General features: G+C 46.3%; 2 protein-coding genes across 2 annotated transcripts; both read right to left on the bottom strand.

Annotated features, from left to right (window-relative positions):
* Positions 1–673: 673 nt before the first annotated feature.
* Positions 674–5536, bottom strand: LOC308164138 (T-complex protein 1 subunit beta-like; the record flags this gene model as incomplete). The annotated part of the gene is made up of 14 exons (XM_080538286.1): positions 674–727; positions 926–1067; positions 1248–1347; positions 1467–1570; positions 1867–1995; positions 2112–2231; positions 2665–2768; positions 3155–3282; positions 3388–3488; positions 3910–4112; positions 4378–4490; positions 4657–4733; positions 4961–5072; positions 5531–5536. The coding sequence occupies 14 exons, from the start codon at positions 5534–5536 to the stop codon at positions 697–699; spliced, it is 1470 nt and encodes a 489-aa protein (XP_080394412.1). The 3' UTR covers positions 674–696.
* Positions 5537–7985: 2449 nt separating this feature from the next.
* On the bottom strand, positions 7986–19915 carry LOC308163614 (T-complex protein 1 subunit beta). The gene is made up of 16 exons (XM_080537783.1): positions 19855–19915; positions 18183–18257; positions 16959–17024; positions 16297–16408; positions 15995–16071; positions 15716–15828; positions 15248–15450; positions 12422–12522; positions 10588–10715; positions 10112–10215; positions 9635–9754; positions 9393–9521; positions 8981–9084; positions 8790–8889; positions 8445–8586; positions 7986–8246 (listed from the first exon to the last, which is right to left on the bottom strand). Exons 1-16 carry the CDS (start codon positions 19855–19857, stop codon positions 8216–8218), a joined length of 1608 nt encoding a protein of 535 aa, XP_080393909.1. The 5' UTR covers positions 19858–19915; the 3' UTR covers positions 7986–8215.
* Between the last annotated feature and the right edge of the window lie 2044 nt (positions 19916–21959).

Raw genomic sequence — 21959 nt, 5'->3', positions numbered from 1 at the left:
TCATGTAAAAAAAGAAAAGAAAAATGAAGTATAAAAGTCTTCCTCCTCCTCTTTGTCTCTGTTCTCCATATATGTATTTAAACAGAGTAGTCTACAGAATGTATTTGAACATAGAGTAGCCTATTTCAGTGTCGCTTAACTACACTGACCAAGGAGCATGTGCTGTACCTACAGTATGACTGCACATTGAACGTCCTGTGATGTTGTAATGTACCTTTGATTAGTTCTACTGAAACTGCAACCATTGCCCCCCAAAAACCATGCTGTCTACAGGATCCTAGCTGGACTTAGTGGCACAGAGCAGGAACAATCAGACTACTTGAGTCTATTCAGAGGGATGTACAACATGGTCCTCATCATAGTGATTGTAGTGTACTGTGTCTTTTTCCCCAATCCATATTCTACACAACATAGTGGCTACACACAAAACTAAAGAACACAGGAGGGCAAAGCGCTAATTAATTTTATTATTTCAGTAAACAAAAAAACGTCAATTTAACGATGACGCAGTACAGAACAGGACTCTGCAGGGCTTCCTCCGCACTGGCGACAGCGATGACAGAGACGACTAGACACGGCGCAGCGTTGGAGGTCATAAATACACATGACTGGAGGGGTTCCCTCACAGTGATGACTTCTCAACCCCCTCCTCCTCCTCCTCCTCCTCCTCCTTCTTCTCTCTTCCGTTGGGCAGAACTAACAGGGGTGGTGGTCTGGTACACGCTTCCTGCAAGGGACATGGAGAAGAAAAATCAGGAGACGTTCAACTAAATACCCCCCATGGTTAGATTAGAAAGAACTAGAAAGAGGGACTACGGCAAATGCAGAAGGAGGGAGTGAGTGAAAGGGGGAAAGAGAGGGACACATACTGATAGAAATGGAGAGAAAGAAGAGAGAGAGAGAGAGAGCTAGTCAGTGTCCAGACCTGGGAGCAGCCTTGATGATGTTGTCAACGCGGAGGATCATCTCAGCGGCCTCGGCTGCGCTCAGCAGCACCTGTCTCTTCACCTGGAAGCTCTCTGTCACGCCCAGCTCCGCCATGTCCCCGATGGTGCCCTGGTTCATGTCTGGACACACAGGAAATGGTCATCACACAAAGGATATGGTCATCGCACACAGGATATGGGAGGAGAGACAGCTCTCAGAGAATGATAGAAGAGGAGAGAGGGAGTGATAGAGGGAGGGAGCGAGAGAGAGACAGAGAGAGGGAGGGAGTGAGAGAGAGAGGGAGGGAGAGAGAGGAAGACTCAGCCCGTAGGTAGTCTTGTTCTCCTGGTGAGCCGCCCTCAACTGAGCTACCAAGTCAGCGCTGTCATAGCCTGCGTTGTCTGCAATGGTGGTGGGCAGCTACACACACACACACACACACACACACACACACACACACACACACACACAGGTTAATGTACCGTTTAACAATGGCAGTAGAACACATGAAGAGGTCAGGAGAGGAAGAGAAGCCGTACCATTCTGAGAGCTTTGGCGAAGGACTCCATGGCAATGGCCTCCTTTCCTGGGGTCCTATTGGCCAGATCTGACACCACGCGGGCCATCAACATCTCTGAGCAGCCTGGGGGGAGGGGGTAGGATTGCAGCTGAGACTAAAGTACAGTGCGTGTGTGTGTGTATATACTTGTTCAAGCTGCAGTGTGTGTACACATGTACATGGGAGATAGTCTATCTGTGTGTTGAGGTGGTGAGTGTGTCTCGAGGTGTGTGTGTGTGTCGAGGTCTGTGCGTGCGTGTTGGTCTGTGTCGAGGTGAGTGTGTGTCGGTCGAGGTCTGTGCGTGCGTGTCGAGGTGTGTGTGTGTGTGTGTGTGTGTGTCAAGGTGAGTGTGTCGAGGTGTGTGTGTGTGTGCTCTCACCCCCTCCGTAGACGGTGCGCGTCTCCTTGACGGTCTGCGCCAGGACACAGAGGGCGTCGTGGAGGGAGCGCTCTGCCTCGTCCAGGATCTGCTGGGTGGCTCCGCGCAGCACAATGGTGCACGCCTCCCCTGAGACCCCCCCCCCACACACACACAGTCAGGAAGAGGATACCCAGTGAGTTTGTATAAGCCATACCAGTGTTGTTGTTTCCCGGCTGGACTACAGTTCCCAGCATGCCTCTCACCCAGGGCCACTCCAGAGAAGCGCAGTAGGGTGTCCTCCCCGATTATCACCTCCTCGATTAGCTTACAGTGTCCCAGCTTCACCAGCTCAGGGTGGTCGAACGTGGACGCAATCTCTCCACCTGAGAGAGAGAGAGAGAGAGAGTTCACACCCAGCCTCCTGTCTCACTCATCCTACCACCCCTATGACGCAGCAGCCCCCCCGTCCCCGTCCAATAACGAAGGCCAGCCCCTCCCGCTCCCCCAGGTAACCCACCTGTATCGAGGGCCAGCCCCCCAGCCCCTCCCTCCCTCCCTCCCCCTCCAGGTAACCCACCTGTATCGAAGGCCAGCCCCTCCCGCCCTCCCTCCCCCAGGTAACCCACCTGTATCAAGGGCCAGCCCCCCCGCCCCTCCCTCCCTCCCCTCCCTCCCTCCCTCCCCCAGGTAACCCACCTGTAACGAGGGCCAGCCCCACGGCCCTTCCCCTCCCTCCCTCCCTCCCCCAGGTAACCCACCTGTAACGAGGGCCAGCCCCCCGGCCCTTCCCCTCCCTCCCTCCCCCAGGTAACCCACCTGTAACGAGGGCCAGGCGCTCCACACCAGCGAAGTCGGCGTGTTCGATGGCCATGACTCCTGCCGCGGCGAACAGCTGCTCAGGGTAGTTATAGATCAGCTGCCTGTCAACCAACCAATCAGCACCATGGTCACACACTGTGGACACTGACACACGTCAGACCTTCTCAACCTGCAGAAACAGTCTGGCAGGGGGACTGACGGTAATGTTATCAGTTTACATAATTATATGTGAGAGAGAGTGTGTGTGTGTGTGTGTGTGTGTGTGTGTGTGTGTGTGTGTGTGTGTGAGAGAGAGAGAGAGATGGTGTGTGTGTGAGATAGAGAGTGTGAACCTGTTGATGAAGCAGTTGAGAGTGAGAGTGTGTGTGTGTGTGTGTGTGTATACCTGTTGATGAAGCAGTTGAGAGTGAGAGTGTGTGTGTGTGTGTGTGTATACCTGTTGATGAAGCAGTTGAGAGTGTGTGAGTGTGTGTGTGTGTGTGTGTACCTGTTGATGAAGCAGTTGATGCCGTGTTTGAGGATGCGTTCCACCTTCTCCTTCATCTTCTCCTTCTCCGCCATCTCGATCTCTGCTACCTTCGCTGTGGAGTCCACACGCACCCGGGAGCCAAACACCTGACACACACACACACACACACACACACACGTTACCTACAGGCATCTAACGCAAGGGGTGTTAGTTAGAATTAAAAAGGCGACTTGAATAACACCGGACCTCACCTTGATCTTGTCTGTGTCCATGCCTGTGTTGGCGATCAGGATTTTGACGTCCTCTAGCCTCTTGGGCTGGTTCACTCCAATCTTCTTGTCCAGCAGGAACCCTGGAGGAACGCAGAAGGAGAAACTGTCAGAAGCTCCAATCCTCACCTGGCCCCCCCATCTTCATCCAGGTAGGAGTCTGAGGCTGCACTCCCCCTGCCCCGCTCACACACACACACCTTCATCCAGGTAGGAGTTTATGAGGCTGCCCCCCCCTCACACACACACACATCCAGGTAGGAGTCTATGAGGCTGCCCCTCACTCACACACACACACACACACACACACACACCTTCGTCCAGGTAGGAGTCTAAGAGGCTGCACTCCCCCTGCCCCGCTCACACACACACACACACACACACACACACACCTTCGTCCAGGTAGGAGTTTATGAGGCTGCCCCCCGCTCACACACACACACACATCCAGGTAGGAGTCTATGAGGCTGCGCGCCCCACACACACACACACACACACACACACCTTCGTCCAGGTAGGAGTCTATGAGGCTGCCCCCCAGCTTCTTGATGACGTGGATGGCCTCCAGGTTCCCGGAGCCCTTCAGGCGGAGGACGGCGGACACGGCCAGCTTGGCGAAGTGGTCCTTGTGGTGCGTCAGCAGCTTGGAGGACAGCGTGGTGCGGGAGATGTTCAACAGGTCCATCTGGAACTTCTCCTGGTCATCACTGCGGAGGGGGGGAGGAGAGGAAGAGGGGAGAGGTTAGTTTACACATAAGATGCAACATTCAGCAATATTCATAGCATCAGTGGAGGTTTGGGCATCCTCATACTGCTATAATGTGTAAATAGACTGCCCTCCAGTGGCCAGAACAGGTACCATGCCTCATTGTTTTACTATCTGCTATTCCATAATAAGCTGAGGACCATCATTTCACTATCCGACCATCCCCATAATAGGTCAGTGGTAGAGCCGGAGGTCAGAGGTCATACCCGTGGTCCACGGCTGCCTCTTTCAGGGCCTCGCGGGCGGCCTGGGTCGCCTTCCTCCAGCCTGAGATGATGATCTGGGGGTGGATCTTCTTAGCAATGAGGAGCTCAGCTTCCTGGAATCCACCAAAATACACACCCAAGATCATATAACAAATAAGAGAACCACTATTCATCTCAGTTCCTTTGGACAAGGCCATCATGCATCCTCATAGATATTCTACTGATGGATACAGATAAGTCATGTGACCGGTGTGATGTCACAGCAGTCGCTACGGTTACCCTGAGCAGCTCAGCAGCCAGCACGGTCACGGAGGTGGTGCCGTCTCCAACCTCGTCATCCTGCACCTTGGACATGTCTGAGGAAGGAAGGGAGGGAGGGAGAGAGATCAGAGGTATTCTATCGAGCACAACACAGCAGAATATCAGGGTACCAATCCTAGGGGGAGGGAGGCAGAAATCAGAGGGCGAGCTCATTGATAACGGTTATCTTTATTATTCCATGCATTACAATGACCCTGTCGTCCGATTTCTACCTCTGGCCAGCCTCCCCCCGTCCTCTACAGCCAGAGCACCAGCCACTCACCAACCAGGATCTTGGCAGCGGGGTTGTCCACGCCGATGGCCTTGAGGATGGTGGCGCCGTCGTTGGTCACCGTGACGTTGGCCTCCCGCCCCCCGCCCAGGAGGATCTTGTCCTGCAGGGTGGGATGAGGACAACTCTCTCAGGAAAGACAACTCTGTGGCCTGGGGTAGTCCAGTGGTCTAGCACTGCGGTCTACAGTGCACACTTATGCCCATGCCCTGCTGACATGCCCTCTCTCCCCTCACTTCTTCTCCTTACTTTCCTGTCTGTCTTCACTATATCTGTCCATTAAAATGAAAAATATGAGTAAAAATTAAAAAAGAAAGACAACTCTCTCAGGGGGGGCAACTCTCGGGGTGGGGGGCAACTCTCTCAGGGGGGACGACAACGACAACTTTCTCAGCATCATGTTATGGGGCTAGCTGCTAGGCTACATTACAGCATCATGTTATGGGGCTAGCTGCTAGACTACATACAGTTTCACGTTGATTCAGAGTGTTTATTGATTAAACTCAAACTTCACATCGCAGTCCTTACATGGTGCGACTTAACATCCATTAAAAAACTCACTTTCATCTACGATCTGTAATGGGACGACAAGCCCAGGAAAATTAGGCCAACAGGAATTAAGAAAATGAAAATCAGAGGCAATACAAAGTGTCAATCAAATAACATGTGTTAAATTGCTGAGGTTTATACTATAGGATGTAAAACTTTTAATAATTATTGAATGAACTGCTGAATCATACTCACCACAACAGGTCCAGAGTCATAATTGGTGAGGTCCACAAATGAATTCTCACTGGTCAAATCAACAATTTCCGCTACTACAATCAATACGGCATCCATCAAAAGGTTACATCACACATCAACTCTGCATGTATAGATAAGCACATACATACATACATACATACATACATACATACATACAGTATATACATACATAATATCATATTGTCATTTTTAGATTACTCAATCTCGACCGGCATTTTTTGAAAAGTGAAAAACGTTTTCATGCAAACGTTGCAGCTCAAAGTGCTCCAATCATTATATAATCATAATTTAATTATTTTGTCATTTAAAGACAATGAATAATAAATACTTATGGAGGAAACGGTACATAGATGATAGAATTAGCCAAACTCCAAATATGAACTACATCAAATGGGAAAATCATCTGCCAAAAACAATTTCTGTATATTAAATAAATAAATCAGCAGCAAGATGCTCTCATAAAAGCCTCTCATACAGTAAATGTCTTAACACGCATTTCCACCGTCAGTCACAGTAACGTATATTGATAGTAAATAGTTAGGGTTAATAGTTTGGGTTACATTTTGCTATTTAATTGTGTCCAAACTTGTCCGGTATAGATCCGTTAGTCAATTTGAGATGGCAAGAGAAATGAAAAGAGAAATGGAGGAAGAACAGAGTAATAATTCACCTGTTGACCCGAAGTCCGATGGAGGAATGAGAATAATCTGCGTTATCTGTTTGAAGAAAAAAAAACGTAACAGCCACGCGCATCATTCGACTGATGCTTACGAGACGTTGCTATGGGACGTGTATGTATTCAATGTACAAAAACAATATGAAAATGAACGTTTTTTGTCCTAAAATTGTTTGCAGTTTTATGGTAGGCCTTCCTCCTCCTGAAGGAAGCAAACAGTCCTAACTGAGGAAGAATGGTTGAATGGTTCCTTATTATGTAAAATACAATCCACCACCTCTAGCTCTGGACAATGGAAAGAATTTTCATGGAAGAACATTATTAGGTTTTTTATTACCCCAAGAAGAAAATACTTACAGAATGGCACACAATGGCTGGAGATAGTGCAACAATTCAATGGCTGATTTCTATCACCTTTTTTGGGAATGCCCAGCAATTCAATCATATTGGCTAGAGATAATTTCAGAAATAAATGTGATAATGGGACTGGAGATTGAATGTAGATTCGATATTGTATATCTGGGTAATATACCGACCACACTTAGTACTCAGGATAAGTACCTCCTTAAAAAAAATAATGGTAGCTAGCAAAAAAGCAATAACCAAGAAATGGTTGAATAAGAATCCTCTTAACAAAAGGAGAGTGGATAACAATAATACAGGGAATGTTTGAGATGGAGTCTCACCTTCTCCTTGAGATTATGTGTTGATAAATTGTATAGATATTGGTCGAAATGGATACTATACAGAGGGGTGGATGCTGCGTCCTCTTCCCCCACATAGCTTTATATGGGGGGTTTGTGTGTTATCAAACACAAATGGTCTCTGTATGTTTTTGTTTTTATCATTTATCACAACCTGTTTAATTTTACTTTATTTTATTCTATTTTCTCAATTATTCCTTTTGTGACTGAGAGATTGGATAGGGGCACACAAAGTCCCTGTACGGACAACAACCAGATTGATTTCCTCTGAGGACAAGATGGACTGAGAGTGATACTGGAGATATTCCCTGAATCTGTTATGACTAATAGACAAAGTAACCTGTGACACAAAGCGAACTATTGAGGACACAAGTAAGAATGCGATACCCACGATGACCTGTCTGTTTTTTGTTCTTTGTTATTCATGTAAAAAAAAGAAAAGAAAAATGAAGTATAAGTCTTCCTCCTCCTCTTCGTCTCTGTTCTCCATATATGTATTTAAACAGTAGTCTACAGAATGTATTTGAACATAGAGTAGCCTATTTCAGTGTCGCTTAACTACACTGACCAAGGAGCATGTGCTGTACCTACAGTATGACTGCACATTGAACGTCCTGTGATGTTGTAATGTACCTTTGATTAGTTCTACTGAAACTGCAACCATTGCCCCCCAAAAACCATGCTGTCTACAGGATCCTAGCTGGACTTAGTGGCACAGAGCAGGAACAATCAGACTACTTGTCTATTCAGAGAGATGTACAACATGGTCCTCATCATAGTGATTGTAGTGTACTGTGTCATTAATGTCTTTTTCCCCAATCCATATTCTACACAACATAGTGGCTACACACAAAACTAAAGAACACAGGAGGGCAAAGCGCTAATTAATTTTATTATTTCAGTAAACAAAAAAACGTCAATTTAACGATGACGCAGTACAGAACAGGACTCTGCAGGGCTTCCTCCGCACTGGCGACAGCGATGACAGAGACGACTAGACACGGTGCAGCGTTGGAGGTCATAAATACACATGACTGGAGGGGTTCCCTCACAGTGATGACTTCTCAACCCCCTCCTCCTTCTCTCTTCCGTTGGGCAGAACTAACAGGGGTGGTGGTCTGGTACACGCTTCCTGCAAGGGACATGGAGAAGAAAAATCAGGAGACGTTCAACTAAATACCCCCCATGTTTAGATTAGAAAGAACTAGAAAGAGGGACTACGGCAAATGCAGAAGCAGGGAGTGAGTGAAAGGGGGAAAGAGAGGGACACATACTGATAGAAATGGAGAGAAAGAAGAGAGAGAGAGAGAGAGCTAGTCAGTGTCCAGACCTGGGAGCAGCCTTGATGATGTTGTCAACGCGGAGGATCATCTCAGCGGCCTCGGCTGCGCTCAGCAGCACCTGTCTCTTCACCTGGAAGCTCTCTGTCACGCCCAGCTCCGCCATGTCCCCGATGGTGCCCTGGTTCATGTCTGGACACACAGGAAATGGTCATCACACAAAGGATATGGTCATCGCACACAGGATATGGGAGGAGAGACAGCTCTCAGAGAATGATAGAAGAGGAGAGAGGGAGTGATAGAGGGAGGGAGCGAGAGAGAGACAGAGAGAGGGAGAGATCGAGGGAGGGAGTGAGAGAGAGAGGGAGGGAGAGAGAGGAAGACAGAAGACTCACTCAGCCCGTAGGTAGTCTTGTTCTCCTGGTGAGCCGCCCTCAACTGAGCTACCAAGTCAGCGCTGTCATAGCCTGCGTTGTCTGCAATGGTGGTGGGCAGCTACACACACACACACACACACAGGTTAATGTACCGTTTAACAATGGCAGTAGAACACATGAAGAGGTCAGGAGAGGAAGAGAAGCCGTACCATTCTGAGAGCTTTGGCGAAGGACTCCATGGCAACGGCCTCCTTTCCTGGGGTCCTATTGGCCAGATCTGACACCACGCGGGCCATCAACATCTCTGAGCAGCCTGGGGGGAGGGGGTAGGATTGCAGCTGAGACTAAAGTACAGTGTGTGTGTGTGTGTGTATATACTTGTTCAAGCTGCAGTGTGTGTACACATGTACATGGGAGATAGTCTATCTGTGTGTTGAGGTGGTGAGTGTGTCTCGAGGTGTGTGTGTGTGTGTGTGTGTCGAGGTCTGTGCGTGCGTGTTGGTCTGTGTCGAGGTGAGTGTGTGTCGGTCGAGGTCTGTGCGTGCGTGCGTGTCGAGGTGTGTGTGTGTGTGTGTGTGTGTGTTAAGGTGAGTGTGTCGAGGTGTGTGTGTGTGCTCTCACCCCCTCCGTAGACGGTGCGCGTCTCCTTGACGGTCTGCGCCAGGACACAGAGGGCGTCGTGGAGGGAGCGCTCTGCCTCGTCCAGGATCTGCTGGGTGGCTCCGCGCAGCACAATGGTGCACGCCTCCCCTGAGACCCCCCACACACACACACACAGTCAGGAAGAGGATACCCAGTGAGTTTGTATAAGCCATACCAGTGTTGTTTCCCAGCTGGACTACAGTTCCCAGCATGCCTCTCACCCAGGGCCACTCCAGAGAAGCGCAGTAGGGTGTCCTCCCCGATCATCACCTCCTCGATTAGCTTACAGTGTCCCAGCTTCACCAGCTCAGGGTGGTCGAACGTGGACGCAATCTCTCCACCTGAGAGAGAGAGAGAGATCACACCCAGCCTCCTGTCTCACTCATCCTACCACCCCTATGACACAGCAGCCCCCCCGTCCCCGTCCAATAACGAAGGCCAGCCCCTCCCGCTCCTCCAGGTAACCCACCTGTATCGAGGGCCAGCCCCCCAGCCCCTCCCTCCCTCCCCCTCCAGGTAACCCACCTGTATCGAAGGCCAGCCCCTCCCACCCTCCCTCCCCCAGGTAACCCACCTGTATCAAGGGCCAGCCCCCCCGCCCCTCCCTCCCTCCCCTCCCTCCCTCCCCCAGGTAACCCACCTGTAACGAGGGCCAGCCCCCCGGCCCTTCCCCTCCCTCCCTCCCCCAGGTAACCCACCTGTAACGAGGGCCAGGCGCTCCACACCAGCGAAGTCGGCGTGTTCGATGGCCATGACTCCTGCCGCGGCGAACAGCTGCTCAGGGTAGTTATAGATCAGCTGCCTGTCAACCAACCAATCAGCACCATGGTCACACACTGTGGACACTGACACACGTCAGACCTTCTCAACCTGCAGAAACAGTCTGGCAGGGGGACTGACGGTAATGTTATCAGTTTACATAATTATGTGTGAGAGAGAGTGTGTGTGTGTGTGTGTGTGTGAGAGAGAGAGAGAGATAGTGTGTGTGTGAGATAGAGAGTGTGAACCTGTTGATGAAGCAGTTGAGAGTGAGAGTGTGTGTGTGTGTGTGTGTATACCTGTTGATGAAGCAGTTGAGAGTGAGAGTGTGTGTGTGTGTGTGTATACCTGTTGATGAAGCAGTTGAGAGTGTGTGAGTGTGTGAGTGTGTGTGTGTGTGTGTGTGTGTGTGTACCTGTTGATGAAGCAGTTGATGCCGTGTTTGAGGATGCGTTCCACCTTCTCCTTCATCTTCTCCTTCTCCGCCATCTCGATCTCTGCTACCTTCGCTGTGGAGTCCACACGCACCCGGGAGCCAAACACCTGACACACACACACACGTTACCTACAGGCATCTAACGCAAGGGGTGTTAGTTACACCGCGTTCCAAATTATTATGCAAATGATATTTTTCTCAGATTTTCCTAAATAGTCGATGCAAATGACAATCAGTATAATTTTCAAGTCATCAACCGTTAGAGTATAATTCAAATTTTATTGAACAAACCTCCCAATGATAACAGTATTTTTTTTTTAAATAAAAAAACTCAAAATGCACTGTTCCAAATTATTATGCACAACAGAGTTTCAAAACATTTTATAGGTTGTAAAGAACTAAAAATGGTAATTTTATGAATTTAGGGTTAGGAGGTCATATTAGGAGGTCATATTTACTGAAATCAAAAGCTATTTCAAACAAAAACATCTTAACAGGTCAAGTTACATGTTAACATAGGACCCCTTCTTTGATATCACCTTCACAATTCTTGCATCCATTGAACTTGTGAGTTTTTGGACAGTTTCTGCTTGAATTTCTTTGCAGGATGCCAGAATAGCCTCCCAGAGCTGCTGTTTTGATGTGAACTGCCTCCCACCCTCATATATATTTTGCTTGAGGATGCTCCAAAGGTTCTCAATAGGGTTGAGGTCAGGGGAAGATGGGGGCCACACCACGAGTTTCTCTCCTTTTATGCCTATAGCAGCCAATGACACAGAGGTATTCTTTGCAGCATGACATGGTGCATTGTCATGCATGAAGATGATTTTGCTACGGAAGGCACGGTTCTTCTTTTTGTACCACGGAAGAAAGTGGTCAGTCAGAAACTCTACATACTTTGCCGAGGTCATTTTCACACCTTCAGGGACCTTAAAAGGGCCTACCAGCTCTCTCCCCATGATTCCGGCCCAAAACATGACTCCGCCACCTCCTTGCTGACGTCGCAGCCTTGTTGGGACATGGTGGCCATCCACCAACCATCCACTACTCCATCCATCTGGACCATCCAGGGTTGCACGGCACTCATCAGTAAACAAGACTGTTTGGAAATTAGTCTTCATGTATTTCTGAGCCCACTGTCATGCTGCAAAGAATACCTCTGTGTCATTGGCTGCTATAGGCATAAAAGGAGAGAAACTCATGGTGTGGCCCCCATCTTCCCCTGACCTCAACCCTATTGAGAACCTTTGGAGCATCCTCAAGCAAAATATATATGAGGGTGGGAGGCAGTTCACATCAAAACAGCAGCTCTGGGAGGCTATTCTGGCATCCTGCAAAGAAATTCAAGCAGAAACTGTCCAAAAACTCACAAGTTCAATGGATGCAAGAATTGTGAAGGTGATATCAAAGAAGGGGTCCTATGTTAACATGTAACTTGACCTGTTAAGATGTTTTTGTTCGAAATAGCTTTTGATTTCAGTAAATATGACCTCCTAATATGACCTCCTAACCCTAAATTCATCAAATTACCATTTTTAGTTCTTTACAACCTATAAAATGTTTTGAAACTCTGTTGTGCATAATAATTTGGAACAGTGCATTTTGAGTTTTTTATTTAAAAAAAAATACTGTTATCATTGGGAGGTTTGTTCAATAAAATTTGAATTATACTCTAACGGTTGATGACTTGAAAATTATACTGATTGTCATTTGCATCGACTATTTAGGAAAATCTGAGAAAAATATCATTTGCATAATAATTTGGAACGGGCTGTAGAATTAAAAGGGCGACTTGAATAACACCGGACCTCACCTTGATCTTGTCTGTGTCCATGCCTGTGTTGGCGATCAGGATTTTGACGTCCTCTAGCCTCTTGGGCTGGTTCACTCCAATCTTCTTGTCCAGCAGGAACCCTGGAGGAACGCAGAAGGAGAAACTGTCAGAAGCTCCAATCCTCACCTGGCCCCCCCATCTTCATCCAGGTAGGAGTCTGAGGCTGCACTCCCCCTGCCCCGCTCACACACACACACCTTCATCCAGGTAGGAGTTTATGAGGCTGCCCCCCCCCCCCCCAGGGATTAAAGCAAAAACAAAATCTCCTGACGGAAAAAAAAATTCTGGCCAAATCGGGACAAAGCGAAAAGCGCAAAGCACGCGTGCGATTTTCCGTTCTACGTTCTAATGCTTTGACTTTTCTTTCGAAAAATGTAAATACATTTCCGCGTTGTAGAAAATCAATGACACATCGCTAGTCAACTAACACAGCTTGTTTTGTGAGCCTGCTAAACAATGTACAGTAGTGTTCTAGTTAACTAGGTAGCAGTCCAATCCATTTTGTTGCAGTGTTTTGGACTTGAATAGCGAGTTTGTGTTGTGATTCTCAACAACGTTGAAACGTAGTTTCGCCCTTTTCCATATTTTTGAATAATAAATGTGTGGACTGACGATGTAGCGCAGCCTAACTTATTCAAATAATTATTTAACATACTTTTATTGTGCTAATTATTCCCCCCTCCTCCCAGACAAGGTCACATTATTATTGGATTGGTTGTTTGCGTGTCGGGTGAAGTTAGCTAAACATTTAACCTGCTAGCTAGCAAGAGAAACATAATGTCACTCTCCAAAGGTCTAAAGAGGAAAGTTGACGGTGAAAACAGGGCATTTAAACAGGAATGGACAGCGAACTATGCGTTCATCCTACCTGGTTTCATCAATGCAAAGCCGTTGTGAGACTCACATTTTCCGTGCTCACAATGAATGTTCCCTTCCACTAGGGGTGGGCATCAATGATCGATGATCGATTAATTGATCGATAAGGTCTTGGTCGATCACAAAATATTTTGATCGCTAATTTTTTTTTTTTTTTTATTATAATAATAATGGAAATTAGTTTGTCCACGTGTCACCAGATTGCGTTCGTCTCTCACCCCTGAACATGTTAACATGATCATCTTTCTGAACAAGAACCAGTAGGCCTGCCGCCTACAGTCTCTCGCTGGAGTTTAAATTTAAGTTAAGCTGGACGCTCTTAAGGACACTAACGTTTTCAGTCATCCTCCTATTTGTGAGTAACTGTTTTTTTACTGCTCCTATGGTGAGTTACTTATTTTTTATATTTTTATTTATAACGTAAAATGTGTTTTTAAGTTAAACAATTTAGGCTACTCACTGCCTTGTTTAAGAGGATTGTTATCTGACTGTAGTGTCTAGTTTGGATGTGAATGAATGAATGTGTGCAATAGCAACACAAATGAAGTTTTTTCGGGCCCTGCAGGAAACCTCTCCCCCTGCAGGAAATGTTTGGGGTTGGGTGGGGGGGTGGGCAGAAATGTATAAAAAAAAAAAATATGTAAAATGTTTAATCATATTGTACTGTGTAACTTTTGAATAAAAATACTTGAAAAAAAAAAAAAAAAGTTTTTTCCCCAAGGAAAACATGCTTGTTATTTCTGCCATATTTTTTTCCCTATTTTTTTGGGGATTTAAAAAAATACAAAAAATACAAAAAAAGCTTATTGATTAATCGATAATTGATCGTTAATTCGTTACGATTATCGGAAAAAAAATGTTGATCGTTTGCCCAGCCCTACCTTCCACCTATACATGCGAGTCGTCCTTTTCATCAATGAATGCGATAAAGACGGACTAGAGGAATCGATTGGTGCATAAAAACCCCTGAGAACTGCCGGATTAAAGTGACGTCCATAATAATAATAAAAAATAATAATACATTAGACTTATAGCGCTTTTCTAGACACTCAAAGACGTCCATATCACCAGATAACATAGTGACCGATGGGAGATGCCAGTTTTCTCATTAAGTGAGATTTAATAGCCTAATATTATTTTTTCTATTTTTAATGAATGGCTCATTGTAATTATTATCCCTAGTAAGGTAGTGTGTTTGCTCTGTCGTTTCAGGAGCATATAGGCTAATAAGCCTATGCACCACCACCCCTCGCCCTCCATGATAAAGCGGATTCAGCTTTTCTTGTCAATGTTTTTCATCAAATTAAACTGCATTTGCTTTGTTACTGTTCGCATGTGTGGTGCAGTCACATTCACATAGCCTATAAGTAAACATTAAGTTTGAATGATTTACTGAGCTGGCGTTACTTTTTTCAAACTACACCGCATGTCGGCTATTTCAGAACCACGCGTTGTCCACCTACTTATCACTATGAGGGGTTCAGCGTCAGTGCACCCCGCTGCAAGTTACTGTCGCATAGTTGTAGCCAATAAAGGCCTATACTGTATGTAGGCTATATAGGCTATTATATATAATTTATATACCTAATACCGACATCAAAATAGATTGTATGCCTCTACAAATCATATTACACCAGGTAAAATCCGTCACAACTTGGAATAAATCCGTCGCAACTTGGAATAAATTGACGGAAATCCGTCGTAGCGACGGAGAACTTTAATCCCTGCCCCCCCCCCTCACACACACACACACATCCAGGTAGGAGTCTATGAGGCTGCCCCTCACTCACACACACACACACACACCTTCGTCCAGGTAGGAGTTTATGAGGCTGCCCCCCCTCACACACACACACACATCCAGGTAGGAGTCTATGAGGCTGCGCCCCACACACACACACACACACACACACACACACACACACACACCTTCGTCCAGGTAGGAGTCTATGAGGCTGCCCCCCAGCTTCTTGATGACGTGGATGGCCTCCAGGTTCCCGGAGCCCTTCAGGCGGAGGACGGCGGACACGGCCAGCTTGGCGAAGTGGTCCTTGTGGTGCGTCAGCAGCTTGGAGGACAGCGTGGTGCGGGAGATGTTCAACAGGTCCATCTGGAACTTCTCCTGGTCATCACTGCGGAGGGGGGGAGGAGAGGAAGAGGGGAGAGGTTAGTTTACACATAAGATGCAACATTCAGCAATATTCATAGCATCAGTGGAGGTTTGGCTATCCTCATACTGCTATAATGTGTAAATAGACTGCCCTCCAGTGGCCAGAACAGGTACCATGCCTCATTGTTTTACTATCTGCTATTCCATAATAAGCTGAGGACCATCATTTCACTATCCGACCATCCCCATAATAGGTCAGTGGTAGAGCCGGAGGTCAGAGGTCATACCCGTGGTCCACGGCTGCCTCTTTCAGGGCCTCGCGGGCGGCCTGGGTCGCCTTCCTCCAGCCTGAGATGATGATCTGGGGGTGGATCTTCTTAGCAATGAGGAGCTCAGCTTCCTGGAATCCACCAAAATACACACCCAAGATCATATAACAAATAAGAGAACCACTATTCATCTCAGTTCCTTTGGACAAGGCCATCATGCATCCTCATAGATATTCTACTGATGGATACAGATAAGTCATGTGACCGGTGTGATGTCACAGCAGTCGCTACGGTTACCCTGAGCAGCTCAGCAGCCAGCACGGTCACGGAGGTGGTGCCGTCTCCAACCTCGTCATCCTGCACCTTGGACATGTCTGAGGAAGGAAGGGAGGGAGGGAGAGATCAGAGGTATTCTATCGAGCACAACACAGCAGAATATCAGGGTACCAATCCTAGGGGGAGGGAGGCAGAAATCAGAGGGCGAGCTCATTGATAACGGTTATCTTTATTATTCCATGCATTACAATGACCCTGTCGTCCGATTTCTACCTCTGGCCAGCCTCCCCCCGTCCTCTACAGCCAGAGCACCAGCCACTCACCAACCAGGATCTTGGCAGCGGGGTTGTCCACGCCGATGGCCTTGAGGATGGTGGCGCCGTCGTTGGTCACCGTGACGTTGGCCTCCCGCCCCCCGCCCAGGAGGATCTTGTCCTGCAGGGTGGGATGAGGACAACTCTCTCAGGAAAGACAACTCTGTGGCCTGGGGTAGTCCAGTGGTCTAGCACTGCGGTCTACAGTGCACACTTATGCCCATGCCCTGCTGACATGCCCTCTCTCCCCTCACTTCTTCTCCTTACTTTCCTGTCTGTCTTCACTATATCTGTCCATTAAAATGAAAAATATGAGTAAAAATTAAAAAAGAAAGACAACTCTCTCAGGGGGGGCAACTCTCGGGGTGGGGGGCAACTCTCTCAGGGGGGACGACAACGACAACTTTCTCAGCATCATGTTATGGGGCTAGCTGCTAGACTACATACAGTTTCATGTTATGGGGGTAGCTGCTAGGCTACATACAGCATGATGTTATGGGGCTAGCCGCTAGGCTACATACAGCAACATGTTATGGGCTAGACAACATTACAGCATTACAGCATCATGTTATGGGGCTAGCCGCTAGGCTACATTACAGCATCATGTTATGGGGCTAGCTGCTAGACTACATACAGTTTCATGTTATGGGGGTAGCTGCTAGGCTACGTACCATTCCTTTGGGTCCGAGGGTGCTCTTCACCAGGTCGCCGATGGCGATGGCACCAATGAAGGAGGACTGAGGGAAAAGAACAGACGTTGATTATGAGATTGGAAAACTTTTTTTGAGGAGTTTAGTAGGATAGTGTAAATAGTAGGATATAGTATAAATAGTAGGATATAGTGTAAATAGTAAAATATAATATAAATAGTAGTATATAATGTAATTAGTAGGGATGCACCGAACATTCGGCCACCGAATGTATTCGGCCGAATATCGCAAAATAAAGCACATTCGGTATTCGGCCGAATGTGTGAAAACACCGAATGTTTACCACCGAATAGTGGGCGTGTTTTGATGACGCAATCAAACAGTGTAAGCATCCCATGCTGCTCAGCGAATGAGACGAGCATTGACTGCATGCTGCTACATCTTATAATTATGACAGCCTTGCCAGTGGCCACTATATATTATATATATATATATATGTGTGTGTGTTTACCCACAATCGTTATTACCGACCTCTTCCCTTGTGTGCTATAGCATAGGCTACAATTGACTTCGGAATAAAAGCGGACACGCGCTTTCTCATTTTGGCTGCGTTCGTAAATTCGCATCGAGAGCGCCGGAGCGCACACTGGGTTCGACGTCATTAAGGGACCAAGTAATTTGATTGGACAAGAGGCCTTCCATGAGTGCTGATCAGATTTCCAAAGCGAATTGACGAACGCACCCTTCCGTTCCACATTGCAGCCTGTACTGTAGCACATAGGCTGACGTCACAATTTCGTCAGTGTTGAAGCAAATGGTTATATATAATATAACTAATGTTAAATATGGTCTTTTACGAAAAGAAGTAGCCTAGTAAAAAGTAGGCTCAAAGCACTTTTATCCCAATGCACTTTTTTGTTGTAGGCCTACAAAGATTTTCTTTCAGCAGCTATTCAGGGAAAACAAAAACATTTAATTTGACTGATTTATTTTATTTATTGTGCTTTGTTGGTATAGACTGATGTCTGCTGGAATGTTCAATAAAAGTTTTTTTTTTTCAATCTCAATTTCTTTCTTTGAGAAGCATGAATAAAAAGCAAAATGTATTTAGTTTATGCAATGATAAAATTAAAAACTGCCGATACACATTCGGTATTCGGCCAAGTGTTTCCTTAAATTCGGCTTCGGCCAAGAATTTTCATTTCGGTGCATCCCTAGTAATTAGTGTATAACAGTAGAACTCACCAGGCGGGCGGTCTCAGCCTTCTCCTCGTCAGCTCCATGCTTGAAGATGTTCACGGGGGCCATCGATAGGGACGCCTGCGTGGCACAGCAAACACATGGAGATGTTAACCCAAAGTACACACACACAGGGACACACCCACTGGCAGGACACTAAACACACACACGTTGTTCCATCTGGTGCAGCTTCAGTAGCAGCATCCTTCCTGTCAGAGGGTCAGGAGGATTCTGTTCATATTAACATGTGGTTCATGAGAGGGTGTGTGTGTGTGTGTGGGGGGGGGGGGCTAGGCTGGAAGCAGCTGGGGGTGGACCATCAGAGAGGTGGGATGACCCTCACAGACAGGAAGGATGCTACTGCTCAAACGCCCTGTTCGCTGACAGGTGGGATTAAAAACAAATCTCAAGAACTAGGTCTATAGTAATTAGACAATTATTTTAGCATGTACACCTGGAATAACACCAAATATACCATAATCGACATAAATAAAAAATAATTGTCGACAGTCAGCGAACATTTTCTTAGGAACACTACACTAACACTAGGTAGGCCTTCCTTTGCCCTCAAAACAGCCTCAATTCTTCGCGGCATTGATTCCACAAGATGCTTCGTGAGTGTATATACAAACATATAAAACAAAAAGTGCCTAGTAGATAAGCTGTGTGAGATAACTGTTAAAAATAAATAACAAACAAAATACGTAGGTCCTCCGATTGGGGGGGGGGGGGCAAATGCAACAACATCCACATGTAAAGCTAGTCACAGGACTGTGATTGTCATGAGGCTGTTGGCTGGTTTACTGACAGGTGAGACTGAGACGCATTGAACAGGTTCAGTAAGCAAGTAGAAATAAAGCGCAAGTGTTTCGTTGATTCAGTGTGTTTATTGATTAAACTCAAACTTCACATCGCAGTCCTTACATGGTGCGACTTAACATCCATTGAGGAGAGGAAGCTTGTGAGGCTGGACGAGTCCCCCCCCCCTCCCTACTCCGTACTCCCTCCTAAGAAACTGCTAGAAGCTTCCACAGCCGGAGGGGATTATCTACATCATTCTGTCAAATCACCGCTAGAAAGTAGTTTGATGAAGGCTTCGTCAATAACATGTTTAAAAACCAATGAATAACTTGTAGGACGTCAATTATGTGTCTAAACTGTTGTACATCATCACGCTAATGTACAGCGATGCTAACAGAACAATGCACCAGCATCAGACCGCAGCACCACCCCTCGCCTAGGCATGCTAGCTAACCGGCATGCTAACGTTAAGAACTGCACATCATCGGCGGAAAATGGCGTAGTCGTTGTGATCCACACACCGTCTGCCATTTTTCCATTAATCTGCGGCCCAGTTGGTAGTGTCATGGTGCACAAGTTACTAGTTTGTCAGTGATTCGTAATCACATATACACATTATTGGCATTAATTGAGCTAGACGCGTCTATTAATCGTTGAACATAAGGGCTAGTTATGATAGCTAGCCTGTTAGCACCGCCCATGAGGCCCATGTGCTGGCTCACTGTCGCTAAGGAATAGAAAAAGGCAAGTCAACCGCTCTCATTTTAACGTCAAATAGTTTGTTTTATATTAGAGTCAATCGTAAGCTTGGTTGTTTTGCCGAATGCGGACTAATTCTCAACCGTAATGAAATGTTTAGACATTAGAGTCCACTTACCATGGTTTCAGACCAGATGAAAGAGCAGAGGAACCAGTTGAGGAAACAGGCGGAGCGCACAGATGAAGAAGCAGGCGGGGCGGGATGACGCAGCTACGTGATGACGCAGTTACGTAAGGACTCGCCCAAAGACCCGCGAATTTGGAGAAGGGTCCAGCTGCATCCTACGTTTGGCATCACCCGGACGCTTGAAGACCATATTTGGTTCGAGCGCGTCATCACAGAAGTAACCGCGAGAAACCGCGAGATTTTGAAGGATCTTAAAGCACTGCGAGATTTTAAAGGACTTTTAACACGAACAAGAATTTGAACACCGTATTACGGAGCCCCTCTGGGATCACCTAGGAGAAAGGGAAAAAAAAAGAGTAAACTGTGCGCACAGTTTAGTAAACTGTGGCCTCAGATTCATAAACTGTGCGCACAGTTTAGTAAACTGTGGCCTCAGATTCATAAACTGTGCGCACAGTTTAGTAAACTGTGGCCTCAGATTCATAAACTGTGCGCACAGTTTAGTAAACTGTGGCCTCAGATTCATAAACTGTGCATCTCAGCATCCCTCTTTCCCAAAATTCACGTTGTTGTAACTGGTAAGTAGACTAATGTTATAACCTACATAAATAACACGTATTTACATTCATCCAGGATTCTATTACTGTAACCGAATACCGAAATCTGAAGCAAGCCTACACTGACATTTCGGGGACATTTTCCTGTTCCTTTGAAGTCTGTTCAGTGCTGTAAAAATGTATTGACTTATACTAATCAGTCAATTAATTGACTAATGGGTGGCATCCATACCATTTTGTGTTGTCTTTAATAGGTGCAGACCTCCTGGTTGCCGAGGAAATCCACATCCGATTTGTTGAGCCTATAGAGTACCTTTACAAGAAGCCCCCAGTCCCACACATGTGGGTGTGTGTTAGAAGTGTGTGTTAGAAGTCCCAAACAACTATGGATCATACCTTGAATTGGCAGAAGAGTTCACCAGCTTCCTTGATGCAAACGTGTGGGTGATGGACATTATTTAGTGGTAAGTGTCAGGTGTGTGAGTTCAATGTACATGATTGGGTATGTACATCTACAACTGCATGTAGCTCATGTTATGCTTCTCTATTCTACTGTAGGTAATTCACCATCTCTCTGGAGGTCCCCAGGAAACGGTGTTGTTGTGGCAGAATGGCACCTTCATTCTCTCTCTTTCCGTAATTCTGCTTACCCTGAGTTTCTTTTATGTTATGTTATTAACAGTATATCAGGGTCCTCAAACAGCATGCACATTCGTCAATTATTCAACAAAAAAGGGGACTTTATTTATTTTTTGTACATTCATTTTATTATTTCCACTGCCAGGGTTCAGTTTACCCTGGGTTAGTTTCATGTTTAACAGCATATCAGGGTTCTGATTAACAGTATATCAGGGTGCTCAAACATGCACAAGTCAATTATTCAACAAAAACGTGGCATTATTCTTTGTCATTTATTTGATTATTTCCAGTGCTAAGGTTCAGCTTACCCTGAGTTTCTTTCATGTTATGATATTAACAGTATATCAGAGTTCTCAAATAACATGCACATTAGTCAATTTATTAAACAAAAATGTTTTGACTTTAATTTTGTTTTGCCATTTATTTGATAATATCCACTGCTAAGGTAAATGCATTCTATTCTGTAGTTTTACTCAAGATACTGACATCCCAGGTTTGTCCATCACCCTTTCAAAATAATAAGAGTCTGAGTCTATGAAGAGGTTGCTTGGAGCTGGCCCATGTGAATGTATTCCAGAGCCTGGTGATGGTCCTCATATGAATCTCACTCACTCAACATTTACAAGTGCAGACAATTCTTCCCTTAAGGAAATGTAGAGGTCAATTGCCATGAATGCATCCACAGGAACATGGAGATTGTTTTGTGCCATTATGTGGGTGCACAGGGTGAAAACGTCCTCATCACAAGCTATGTCATGGCGGTGGATACAGTCACCTTCACAGTTGGTACGATTTTCCTCCGACACTTGACACAGATAATCGCCTGTGCCATACAATTCAGGTATGGTATACATGACATCCGGGCGACCGTGGGGAACAAGCTCATTCCTTGATGGACGA

This window comes from Nansenia antarctica (genome assembly GCF_963989245.1).
Source record: "Nansenia antarctica genome assembly, chromosome: 8".
Lineage (NCBI taxonomy): Eukaryota > Metazoa > Chordata > Actinopteri > Argentiniformes > Microstomatidae > Nansenia > Nansenia antarctica.
This window is presented reverse-complemented; position numbering and strand designations above follow the sequence as displayed.

Excerpts from the sequence above, each read along its gene's own strand:
- LOC308163614 (XM_080537783.1), bottom strand. Across the intron at positions 9,755-10,111 it reads GCGCCTGGCCCTCGTTACAG|GTGGAGAGATTGCGTCCACG; the intron begins GTGGGTTACCTG and ends TCTCTCTCTCAG. Across the intron at positions 8,890-8,980 it reads TCGCCAAAGCTCTCAGAATG|CTGCCCACCACCATTGCAGA; the intron begins GTACGGCTTCTC and ends GTGTGTGTGTAG.